Source organism: Lethenteron reissneri, chromosome 43 (assembly GCF_015708825.2).
Source record: "Lethenteron reissneri isolate LAM-NWPU_2019-01 chromosome 43, ASM1570882v1, whole genome shotgun sequence".
NCBI lineage: Eukaryota > Metazoa > Chordata > Hyperoartia > Petromyzontiformes > Petromyzontidae > Lethenteron > Lethenteron reissneri.
In genome coordinates this window covers 10,693,354-10,705,394 of record NC_083821.1, presented here as the reverse complement: position 1 = coordinate 10,705,394, position 12,041 = coordinate 10,693,354, and the positions used below count along the sequence as shown (strand labels likewise).

At 57.8% G+C, this 12,041-nt stretch overlaps 1 protein-coding gene across 1 annotated transcript in view; it reads left to right on the top strand.

Moving 5' to 3' along the window:
* The window catches only part of LOC133353272 (laminin subunit alpha-5-like), a 214,122-nt gene that overhangs the window by 155,910 nt on the left and 46,171 nt on the right, over positions 1–12,041 (top strand). Inside the window, 8 exon segments of the mRNA XM_061569380.1 lie at positions 1,327–1,407; positions 2,808–3,022; positions 4,431–4,531; positions 5,668–5,839; positions 7,890–8,033; positions 8,962–9,113; positions 10,925–11,035; positions 11,589–11,700. Of these exon segments, the coding sequence (XP_061425364.1) occupies positions 1,327–1,407; positions 2,808–3,022; positions 4,431–4,531; positions 5,668–5,839; positions 7,890–8,033; positions 8,962–9,113; positions 10,925–11,035; positions 11,589–11,700 (1,088 nt within the window).

The following is a 12,041-nucleotide window of genomic DNA, read 5'->3' as shown; positions in this document are numbered from 1 at the left end:
ACTAGCCCACCACCACCACTCACACTAGCCCACACCATCACACTCACTAGCCCACCACCACACTCACTAGACCACCACCACCACTCACACTAGCCCACCACCACCACACTCACTAGCCCACCACCACCACACTCACACTAGCCCACCACCATCACACTCACTAGCCCACCACCACCACTCACACTAGCCCACACCATCACACTCACTAGCCCACCACCACCACACTCACTAGCCCACCACCATCACACTCACTAGCCCACCACCACACTCACTAGACCACCACCACCACTCACACTAGCCCACCACCACCACACTCACTAGCCCACCACCACCACACTCACACTAGCCCACCACCATCACACTCACTAGCCCACCACCACCACTCACACTAGCCCACACCATCACACTCACTAGCCCACCACCACCACACTCACACTAGCCCACCACCATCACACTCACTAGCCCACCACCATCACACTCACTAGCCCACCACCACCACACTCACTAGCCCACCACCATCACACTCACTAGCCCACCACCATCACACTCACTAGCCCACCACCACCACACTCACTAGCCCACCACCACCACACTCACACTAGCCCACCACCATCACACTCACTAGCCCACCACCACCACACTCACACTAGCCCACCACCATCACACTCACTAGCCCACCACCATCACACTCACTAGCCCACCACCATCACACTCACTAGCCCACCACCACCACCACACTCACTAGCCCACCACCATCACACTCACTAGCCCACCACCACCACACTCACTAGCCCACCACCACCACACTCACTAGCCCACCACCACCACACTCACACTAGCCCACCACCACCACACTCACTAGCCCACCACCACCACACTCACTAGCCCACCACCATCACACACACTAGCCCACCACCACCACACACACTAGCCCACCACTAGCCCATCACTTTAAAAAGCTTTGGTGGATAGTGCTGGGATGGATGACCTCTACCATGCACAAAGAGGCTGTCATTGGGCTTGCGAGGTTGCACCGTGGGCAGCAGAGGGGGAAATCTACTGCTGCACCGCGATCCTACGCTCCCCTCCTGCACAAACCTGCACTTACCAGCGCATTCATGTGATACGTCCCTGGATCGAGGGATGATAATTATCATTATACAATACAGCGGTAGGTGTGAACATTTGCCTGTAACATGCCGTGTGTGCGTGCGTGCGTGTGCTTACCTGCCTGTGTGCCTGTGTCCGTGCCTGTGTCCGTGCCTGTGTGTGTGCCTGTGTGTGTGTGCGTGTGTACCTGTGTACCTGTGTGCGTGCTTGCGTCAGTTTCTCCATGGGCTGCACTGACCGCGACGGAGAGATGAAGTGTATGTGCAAGAGCGGCTACGCAGGGAGCAAGTGTGACAGGTACCACGGTGTGACGGTGATGGGCTAGTGTGTGTGACAGGTACCACAGCGTGCCACGATGCTGGCGCAGTGCAAACGGTGGGCCGGTTCCCCGAGCCTCGGTGTCGCCCTGACACCGTGCAGAGCAAGGCTGCGTTTTGTAGCGCTCCCCCGTCGTCTTTTGCCGCCTATTGTTTACGGATGTTGCTTATTGGCAGCATAAATTGTCCCTTTACACGGCCCCTGCCGATTGCTCCACCGGCTCGCAATACAATCCCGGATCGATTTCAAAATCGCACTCTCAAGGCCTTAAACATCTTCCATGGACTCGCTCCCCTACCTCCGTCTCGCCCTTGCATCTCTCGCTCTCTCTTCCTCTTCCCTCTCCGTGCACTCCCCTACCTCCTCGCTGTCGTCTCCCTTCCGCTTCGCTCACGCCACTCGCCGTCAAACGAAGGCGGTCCACCACATCGCGCGGCACTTTCTGATGCACTTCTGTGGCCGTCAGGAACGCTCTCCCTTCCAGGAGCTGTGCACTTTAAAATCATCTGGATTGAAAACTCAATTCATGAGAATTGCCTTTTGTTGTTTAGTTTGTTGTCTTTCCTCCGCTCCTCCAAATACCACGGTTGGCTACGTAAGGGCCTAAATAAGTTCAACAAACAAACACAAAGTGTCTCCTCCAGCTGCCAAGCATTTTGGTCAGTGTCCCAAATCAACATTCGCTCAGTCGGAGGTCGCTCATTCTCCTCTGCTGCCCCTATTGTCTCGGACTCCCTTCACTCCGCAGTCCGTGCTGTCGACTCCCATACCCCTGTTTGAGTCCAAGTTCGAGACCTCCTGTGTCGTGGTGACCTTCGACTAACAGCCGCTCTCCATAAAATTCAACAGCGCCTTAACGTGTGGCAATGTTCCAATGCCGGCTACATCGACACCGTATTGCAGAGACTCGCGCAGAGCCACAAGATCACACACACGCGTACGTACGGCCGATTGCCTCTCTCTAGGGAATGAAATGGGCTCGCCGTTCCTGTAGAGCCCGCGGCTGTTGGGATTCGGTGCTGTTGTAGATGCCGCGCCGATCCACGTCGCATTGCGTTGTGCCACTCCCGGGGCCCCTCGCGGTGACACGCAGCGCGTGTGCATGTTGCGTTCGTACGCTCCATTCCCGCTCACGGCCAGCAGCAGTGACGATTATCTGAACCGCTCATGGGCCTCCCCTAGGTCGGCTCGGCCTCAAACGAGTACCCGGTGCCGTGTGTACACCTTCGCCACTTGGAGACAAAGGCGGCCGGGCGTGGAGCTGGCTACCCACCCCCTCGTGTGCCGTTCTGGCCTTCATAAGCGCTCGCGAACAGCGCTCGCCCCTACAGTCTGTTAACGCTACACGGGGGATCTTTGTCTTTCTGCGCGTGCCTCAGGTGCGCTCCGGGCTTCTACGGGAACCCCATGGTGATCGGCAGCGCGTGCCGCCCCTGCGACTGCAACGGCAACTCGGACCCCAACATGATCTTTGAGGACTGCCATAACGTGACGGGCGCGTGCAGCTCCTGCGTGCCGGGCACCGCGGGGCCCCACTGCCAGTTCTGCGCGCCGGGGTTCTACGGCGACGCCGTCGTCGCCAAGAACTGCACTGGTGCGGCCCCCGGGGACGGGGGGATGGGCGGGCGCGGGCGGTCGAGCGGCGAGCGGAACGTTGGGGTTGCTGGCGGCCTCGCGGCAACAAGGGGGCACCTGGGTTTCGATTTCTGACTCTGGCGCTGTTTTGCGCCGGAGTTTTGTGTGCTCTCACCCCCCTCCGCCCACCCGTGCACCATGTTGTGCATCGGTTGTCTCCGTGTTCTCCGGTTTCCTCCCGCAGCTGACAGAAACATTCTTGATTTGAAGCTTTCGTGACTGCAGGACTGATTGCTTGCATTGCGATCGAAACGTCGTGATCTATTATATTTTCTACCTACGTGACTTTACCGAAAGAACCAAAGAGTTTGACAGAAACATTCCCAGGTTGACAGAGTGACCTGCGTATTAAGCAAATGGCTCAACTCGTTGCGACATCGCTTGCTTTTCTGCAACAAAAACGCGGTAGGATCCTCCTGAAAACGAGTCTTGAGACTCCGCGAAGGTTTCCCCTCCCCGGGGTAAATAGGAGGAATAATAACAAACGAAAATAAACGTATCTGCGACCGCAGTGTTTGTTGAAAATGTCAACCGTTTAAATGACCGAGCGGTCGTGGGTTGGCCGCACGTCGTCCTTGCTGCTGCGGGGGTTATGCGGTTTGAGCACAGGGGCCGTCCCGGTTAATACTGCCGGGCGCGCCGTGAACCGTGAAAACACCGAGCGGCGTCTGCCTCGCGCAACGGACGCTGAAGATCCCCCGTGACATCGTTCGCCAGCCCCCCTTCACGATCCGTATCTCTGAGGAAAAAAAATAACCTAGAAATTATTTAATTGTATAAAAAATATATATCAACATCGCCCCCTACTGGCAGATTACATCCATCACTCGCAACCGCCAGATTGGTGCTGCCTGTAACCATCGGAGAAGTGTCGCGGCAAATTGTCCGATGTGTGTGGGTCGCTCTCCCGACAACATTGCCGGCGCCTTTGTGCATCTCGTGACACCTTCGTAAATTGGCTGCGTCGGGTGGAGGAGGGTGTACGACACACGCATTACACAACGCGATCCGACCGACAAAAATCGGTCGTGAATCTCAATGTTGGTCGCGAAAGCACCACGTGTTAAATACGCGTCCAAATGTGAACTGTGATGCATGCACGACGAGCCAATGAGCCTTAGTACCGGTGGGGGGGGGGGGGGGGTCAGTGTGGATTATCTTGGTACGTGGTGCGACTGCGCAGTGCTCGGCGTGGGCTTCCACGACGGCAGGCTCGTCGCTGCACGAGGGCTGACGTGGGCCTCTGTGTGCGTGCGCCGTGGCCGCGTGCGTGTGTGCGCGTGTCTGTGTTTGTGTGTGTTTGTGTGTGCATGTGTGCGTGTGTGCGCGTGTGCGTGCGCGTGTGCGTGTGTGTGTGCGTGGAGCAGCGTGCGCGTGCGACGCGTGCGGCACGCAGGAGTGTGACGTCCACACGGGCCGGTGCCACTGCAAGCCGGGCGTCACCGGGCCTCACTGCTCCAGCTGCCGCGTGAGTAGCGAGGGGGGCCGGTGGGGTGGGTGAGGGGCGACTCGCGCGCTGATCGCACGCGCGTTGAATGCACACTTGCTGATCGCACGCGCGTTGAATGCACACTCGCTGATCGCACGCACGGGTTTCCCCGTGGGGCCTCTCTCTCCTTTACCGACCTGCTCTGGGCTCAAGCATTCACAAGTTTCTACCTCGTCGTCGTCATCGTCGTCGTCATTATCGTCAAGCCGTGGTCAATCCACTGCTGGGTGAAGGCCCCCCAAAGCGTCGCCATTTCTCTCACGGTCCTGCGATGTAATAATCCGCCCGGCGCCTGCACAAGAGCCGATGTTAATCGCTCCATCTCCTTAGCAGACGTGCCCTCTCTGACACGTTATGTCCCTTGGCTGCTGTACCTCACTACGTACGGCTGAGCAGAGGATAATTATCGTATTTTCCTGTGTGTGTCTGTGCACACACACATGTAAACGTGCAATGTTGCCGGTATCTGGTGCGCTTAGTTGCGGTGGTTATCGCACTTGTGACCTGAGTTTGATGCCTGGCCACGGCCATCACCAGTTGCGAACCTCTGAACGGGTTATCGACCTCCTCGAGATCACATGTACGGTGGTTGACCTGGAGCGGTGTGTCAACATCTGCACCGGGGAGGCAAAGGCGGCCGGGTGTGGTGCAAGCCACCCACAAACTCGTGCTCCGTGCCGACCCTTATAGGTGCTCGCTAACAGGACTTGCCCCAATGGTCTCGCTGAAGGCTACGTGGGGGCATCTTTAGATTTAGTTGCTCGAGCAAAGCAATGAATGCTTCAGTATTTGCGTTGCCTTTGTGCTGTCTGCCTTTTGACGCTCTCTGGTCTAACGCTGGTGAGACTAGGCCGTGAAGGAGGCTGTCTCTGGTGTAGGCCAATCGGCTTCGTGGACAAAGCGTGAATTATTATCAGAGAATGTTCGTTTGCACGTTTCACCACAAGCATGCAGACTTTTGATGCCTTGCGATAGGCGTGTCCCTTTGGTGTCTGGACATCTTGACACCTCCTGTGCTCTTGCCAAAAAGGGTGAAGTGTATATATTGTTTCGTTCATCTTCCTGACGCTGGCAAAAAAATGTTCCCTATGTCCGGGCTGTCGTGCCTTCCGCAGGAGGGATACTACGGGTTCGACGGCTGCCAGGGCTGCCGGGCGTGCGAGTGCGGCGGCGGGGGTGCGTGCGACGTCACCACGGGGCAGTGCGCCTGCCCCCCGGGGGTCGAGGGCATCGCCTGCGACCGCTGTCAGCCGGGACACTGGGACCTGGGGCCCCAGGGCTGCAGGAGTGAGCCTCGCACTCGCCGCTCGCGATTGCTGTGCGGTGTGCGCGTGTGGGCACGTGTGTGTGTGGGCACGTGTGTGTGTGGGCACGTGTGTGTGTGGGCACGTGTGTGTGTGGGCACGTGTGTGTGTGGGCACGTGTGTGTGTGGGCACGTGTGTGTGTGGGCACGTGTGTGTGTGGGCACGTGTGTGTGTGGGCACGTGTGTGTGTGGGCACGTGTGTGTGTGGGCACGTGTGTGTGTGGGCACGTGTGTGTGTGGGCACGTGTGTGTGTGGGCACGTGTGTGTGTGGGCACGTGTGTGTGTGGGCACGTGTGTGTGTGGGCACGTGTGTGTGTGGGCACGTGTGTGTGTGGGCACGTGTGTGTGTGGGCACGTGTGTGTGTGGGCACGTGTGTGTGTGGGCACGTGTGTGTGTGGGCACGTGTGTGTGTGGGCACGTGTGTGTGTGGGCACGTGTGTGTGTGGGCACGTGTGTGTGTGGGCACGTGTGTGTGTGGGCACGTGTGTGTGTGGGCACGTGTGTGTGTGGGCACGTGTGTGTGTGGGCACGTGTGTGTGTGGGCACGTGTGTGTGTGGGCGCGTGTGTGTGTGGGCGCGTGTGTGTGTGGGCGCGTGTGTGTGTGGGCGCGTGTGTGTGTGGGCGCGTGTGTGTGTGGGCACGTGTGTGTGTGGGCACGTGTGTGTGTGGGCACGTGTGTGTGTGGGCACGTGTGTGTGTGGGCACGTGTGTGTGTGGGCACGTGTGTGTGTGGGCGCGTGGTGGCAGTCGCCCTCCGGCAGTCAACCCATAGCACCTGGGTCTGTGCCGTGACCTCCTGCCAGAGATCCACCTGCTCCCTCATGTATCATGCCGGCCTTCATAGGTGTTAGCTAACAGCACTTGCCCCAACAGTCTGTCTTTGTGTGTGTGCAGAATGTGAGTAAACACGTGTGTGTGTACACGTATGCGTGTACACGTGTGTGTGCATGTTTACACGCGTGTGTGTGTGTACACGTGTGTGTGCACGTTTGAGTGTACACATGTGAGTGTGTTCACGTGTGTGCTTGTGTATACGTGTGTGTGTGTGTTCACGTGTGTGCTTGTGTATACGTGTGTGTGTGTTCACGTGTGTGCTTGTGTGTACGTGTGTGTGTTCACGTGTGTGCTTGTGTATACGTGTGTGTGTGTTCATGTGTGTGCTTGTGTATACGTGTACGTGTGTGTGCATGTTTACACGTGAGTGTACACGTGTGAGCGTGTGTATGTGTGTTGACGTGTGTGCTTGTGTGTACGTATGTGTGTTCACTTGTGTGCTTGTGTGTACGTGTGTGTGTGTGTTGACGTGTGTGTGTGTGTTGACATGTGTGTGTGTGTTCACGTGTGTGTGTGTTCACGTGTGTGTGTGTTCACGTGTGTGTGTGTGTGTGTGTTCACGTGTGTGTGTATACGTGTGTGTGTTCACGTGTGTGTGTGTTCACGTGTGTGTGTGTTCACGTGTGTGTGTATACGTGTGTGTGTGTTGACGTGTGTGCTTGTGTGTACGTGTGTATGTGTTCACGTGTCTGCTTGTGTATATGTGTACGTGTGTGCGTGTGTGTGCTTGTGTGTACGTGTACGTGTGTTCACGTGTGTGTGTATACGTGTGTGTGTGTGTGTTAACGTGTGTGTGTGTACGTGTGTGTGTGTTCACGTGTGTGTGTTCACGTGTGTGTGTATACGTGTGTGTGTGTTCACGTGTGTGTGTATACGTGTGTGTGTGTGTGTGTGTTAACGTGTGTGTATACGTGTGTGTGTTCATGTGTGTGTGTATACGTGTGTGTGTGTTCACGTGTGTGTGTATACGTGTGTGTGTGTTAACGTGTGTGTGTGTACGTGTGTGTGTGTTCACGTGTGTGTGTATACGTGTGTGTGTGTTCACGTGTGTGTGTATACGTGTGTGTGTGTGTGTGTTAACGTGTGTGTGTATACGTGTGTGTGTTCATGTGTGTGTGTATACGTGTGTGTGTTCACGTGTGTGTGTATACGTGTGTGTGTGTTCACGTGTGTGTGTATGTGTGTGTGTGTGCAGGGTGCGAGTGCCACACGGGGCAGTGCGACCCGAGCAGCGGGCGGTGCTCTTGCCCCCAGGGGGTCACGGGGCCGCAGTGCGGCTCCTGCCTCGACCCGCACTCCCTGCCGCTCCCGCATCCTCACGGCACCGTGCACTGCCAACGTGAGCCCCAGACGGGAGGGCGGTTGCCTCCGTCCCGCACTTATTTCCAGCTGTGCTCCTCCGCAAATAACAATATCTCCACAAATGCATCACCTACATACAAAAAAAAGAAATCTTAGATTAAAAAATCATTTCTTTAGAACCGCTTTTTTGTGTTGAGTTTGCTGTCCTTGCCCCGAACCTCCGATTAGCACGGTTGGTTGTGTACATACATGCAAATCTATACGGGCGGTCTCTGGTTTACGGCGGTCCGATTGACGATGATCCACATTTACGCCATTTATATAACGCCACCGTGGATCGATTTATGATGTAGGAACTTTATTTATGACGCATCTTCCAACACGACAGTGTGGTTTCCGTTGTGACTTGGTGTGGAGTTTTCGTTATTCCAAAGTGTTTTTGTTGATTTTAAAATATTAAACCCTGTTGAAAATGGACGATAATAGGAACAACACATCGGTAATGCCCACTGAGCTATACAGCTCTTTTTCAGAAGCGACCTGGTCACAAATGACAGCTCAACGAAGCGGCTTATCACATGGAAATGTATAGCATCCAAATACTCTGAAAGCACGTTGATTCTAAACGTGAAGAGAAAAACCGGAGGCCCCAGAGAAAAATCCAAGAGAACACGGGGAGAGAGACACACAAACTCCAAATACATAACAGGCACGCGTGAGGGTCGAGATTGAACCCCCGACCTCCTGCATACCAGGCGAAGGAGGTAACATCCCGCCACCGTGTAGAGGCCTCGCGTGTTTTGTGCATGTACGGCCCTCTAGTCAGAGGGCGTCCCCCGCACCGCGGTGGTAGTTCGACCGCACACAGGCAAGAGTTCAGCGATGGCTTTTGCCCATCGCGCGGCACTGGGAATCTGCCGTGACGTCAGCATCCTGTTTTTTTTTGCTTTTTGTGCGCACCGCAGCCTGCGACAACTGCGTCGTGGTCCTGCTGGACGACCTGCGGCGCTCGGACGCCGAGGCGGAAGCGACACGCCTGCGGCTGCAAAACCTCACGGCCACCACCTTCGCCTTCACGCGCCTCCACAACGTCAATGAGTCGGCGAGCTCCACGCGGGTACGTCGCGCCCGCCACCGAGCTCGCCCACGTCGCCACCAACGTCGTCGTCATTCGCAGACTCGATATCAGGCTTCGAGCTCGTGTCGGGAAGGCCCCTGCCAGCTTCTCAAATATTGCTGCTGCGCAAAATCCCCAGTGGAGCAACTTTGCAGGTTTATTTTGTCAGCGTCGGTATAGTTGGGCCAATAGAAATTATATTTTGTACGTTTTTTTAAAGCTTTGTTGAGGAAAGCGGTAAAAACTCCACACGGAGACGCCCGAGTCAGGAAGCGAACTTGGGGACTTTTTTCTGTGAGGCCGCGTGGGGCGTTACCGCTGCACCGCCGCTCTGGGTTCTTGGATTTAATCACCGCTGGAGACACACACGCCCACCAGCCCTGAGACACGTGTGTCCACCAGCCAGGAGACACGCATGCCCACCAGCCCGGAGACACGCATGCCCACCAGCCAGGAGACACACATGTCCACCAGCCAGGAGACACTCATGCCCACCAGCCAGGAGACCCACATGCCCACCAGCCAGGAGACACACATGTCCACCAGCCAGGAGACACGCATGTCCACCAGCCAGGAGACACGCATGTCCACCAGCCAGGAGACACGCATGCCCACCAGCCAGGAGACACACGTGCCCACCAGCCAGGAGACACGCATGCCCACCAGCCAGGAGACACACGTGCCCACCAGCCAGGAGACACGCATGTCCACCAGCCAGGAGACACGCATGCCCACCAGCCCTGAGACACACGTGCCCACCAGCCAGGAGACACTCATGCCCACCAGCCAGGAGACACACGTGCCCACCAGCCCTGAGACACACGTGCCCACCAGCCAGGAGACACGCATGTCCACCAGCCAGGAGACACACGTGCCCACCAGCCCTGAGACACACGTGCCCACCAGCCAGGAGACACTCATGCCCACCAGCCAGGAGACACGCATGCCCACCAGCCAGGAGACACGCGTGCCCACCAGCCAGGAGACACGCGTGCCCACCAGCCAGGAGACACGCATGCCCACCAGCCAGGAGACACGCGTGCCCACCAGCCAGGAGACACTCATGCCCACCAGCCAGGAGACACGCATGCCCACCAGCCAGGAGACACGCGTGCCCACCAGCCAGGAGACACGCATGCCCACCAGCCAGGAGACACTCATGCCCACCAGCCAGGAGACACGCGTGCCCACCAGCCAGGAGACACGCGTGCCCACCAGCCAGGAGACACTCGTGCCCACCAGCCAGGAGACACACGTGCCCACCAGCCAGGAGACACTCAGTGCCCACCAGCCAGGAGACACTCGTGCCCACCAGCCAGGAGACACTCGTGCCCACCAGCCAGGAGACACGCGTGCCCACCAGCCAGAAGACACGCATGCCCACCAGCCAGGAGACACGCATGCCCACCAGCCAGGAGACACGCGTGCCCACATGCCAGGAGACACTAGTGCCCACCAGCAGGAGGACACTCGTGCCCACCAGCCAGGAGACACTCGTGCCCACCAGCCAGGAGACACGCGTGCCCACCAGCCAGGAGACACGCGTGCCCACCAGCCAGGAGACACGCGTGCCCACCAGCCAGGAGACACGCGTGCCCACCAGCCAGGAGACACGCGTGCCCACCAGCCAGGAGACACTCGTGCCCAACAGCCAGGAGACACACGTGCCCACCAGCCGGGCCCGCGCGTCGCTCACTGGGTCGGTGGGTCGCACGGAAATTTATCTGAGCGAGGCACCTCGATGGGTGCTCGCTCGCGGCCCGTTGAAGGCTTCCGCGGGCAACGTTTGTGTTTTGCGTGCCCCTTTGCAGGCGGCTCTGGGCCAGGTGAACGGCCTCATGGAGAGGCAGCGCGGTCAGCTGGATGCGATGGAGATGAACCTGCCGGGGTTCGCACAGGAGTCGGAGGCTCTCCACGCACGGGTGCCAAACCTCGCAATGTGTTCACACAACAACAATGACCGCCATTCGCCACTAAGTGGCTGTGATGTCACCACGGCGCCTGTGCCAGGCCATGTGCACTTTAAGGCCACGCGAAGTGTCGAACGTCCGCCGGCAGGAGGTCACGGGACAGACCCAGGTGTTATGGGTTGACTGATTGAGATGACTGGCCACACAAGTTCAAAGACAAAGATCTCCCATATAGCCTTAACAGACTGTTGAAGGCTGGCACGGTACATGAGGGAGCGGGTGGCCAGCACCACGCCCGACTGCCTTTGTCTCTCCATTGACGATGTTTTTACAGATCCTCATTTGAGGTTGAGTCAACCTAAAGGAGGCCCAGGACCAGTTCAGATGATAGTCACTGTTGTTGGCCGTGAACGGGAATCGAATTCGACTCACTAGGTTCGCAGCCCAGCGCGCTAACCACTACACGACCACTCCCCACTGCACACACACGCACTACGCGCACTACCCACACCCCACGCATCGCCAACCCGAGCTCGTCCCCTCCGCGCCCCCCTCGTCTCCGCAGGCCAACGCCTCCGTGACGCTGGCCAAGAGGCTGGAGGCCGCCGTGGAGTCGAGCCGGCAGCAAGCGGAGGGGCTGCTGCACGGCGTGCACCGCCTGGCGGCCCACATCCAGGGTGCGCCGACTGAACCCCACCCCCACAACCCCCCCCCCCCCTTCCCAAGGCCCGGTCGGGTTTTTGTGCGAGCTTCTTTCAAAAGTTCGGCAAAAAAACGCGGCCCCCTTGGGGTCGGGGCACACGTTGGCCCCCTCGCCTTTGTTCTCTCGTCGCGTTTTGGTGACTTTTACACCGAGGCAATTCACGGCGGCGGGCCGTTAGATCGCGTTGTCACGCGCGCACCGTCAACACAAACTCAACCGCTTGTACAAAGCAGGGAGTAGAGATATGGGAATCGAACAGCGGCTGCTGTCCCGACCCAGGCAGGTCCGCACCGAGAGGGGGAAGCGTCGTTTTAT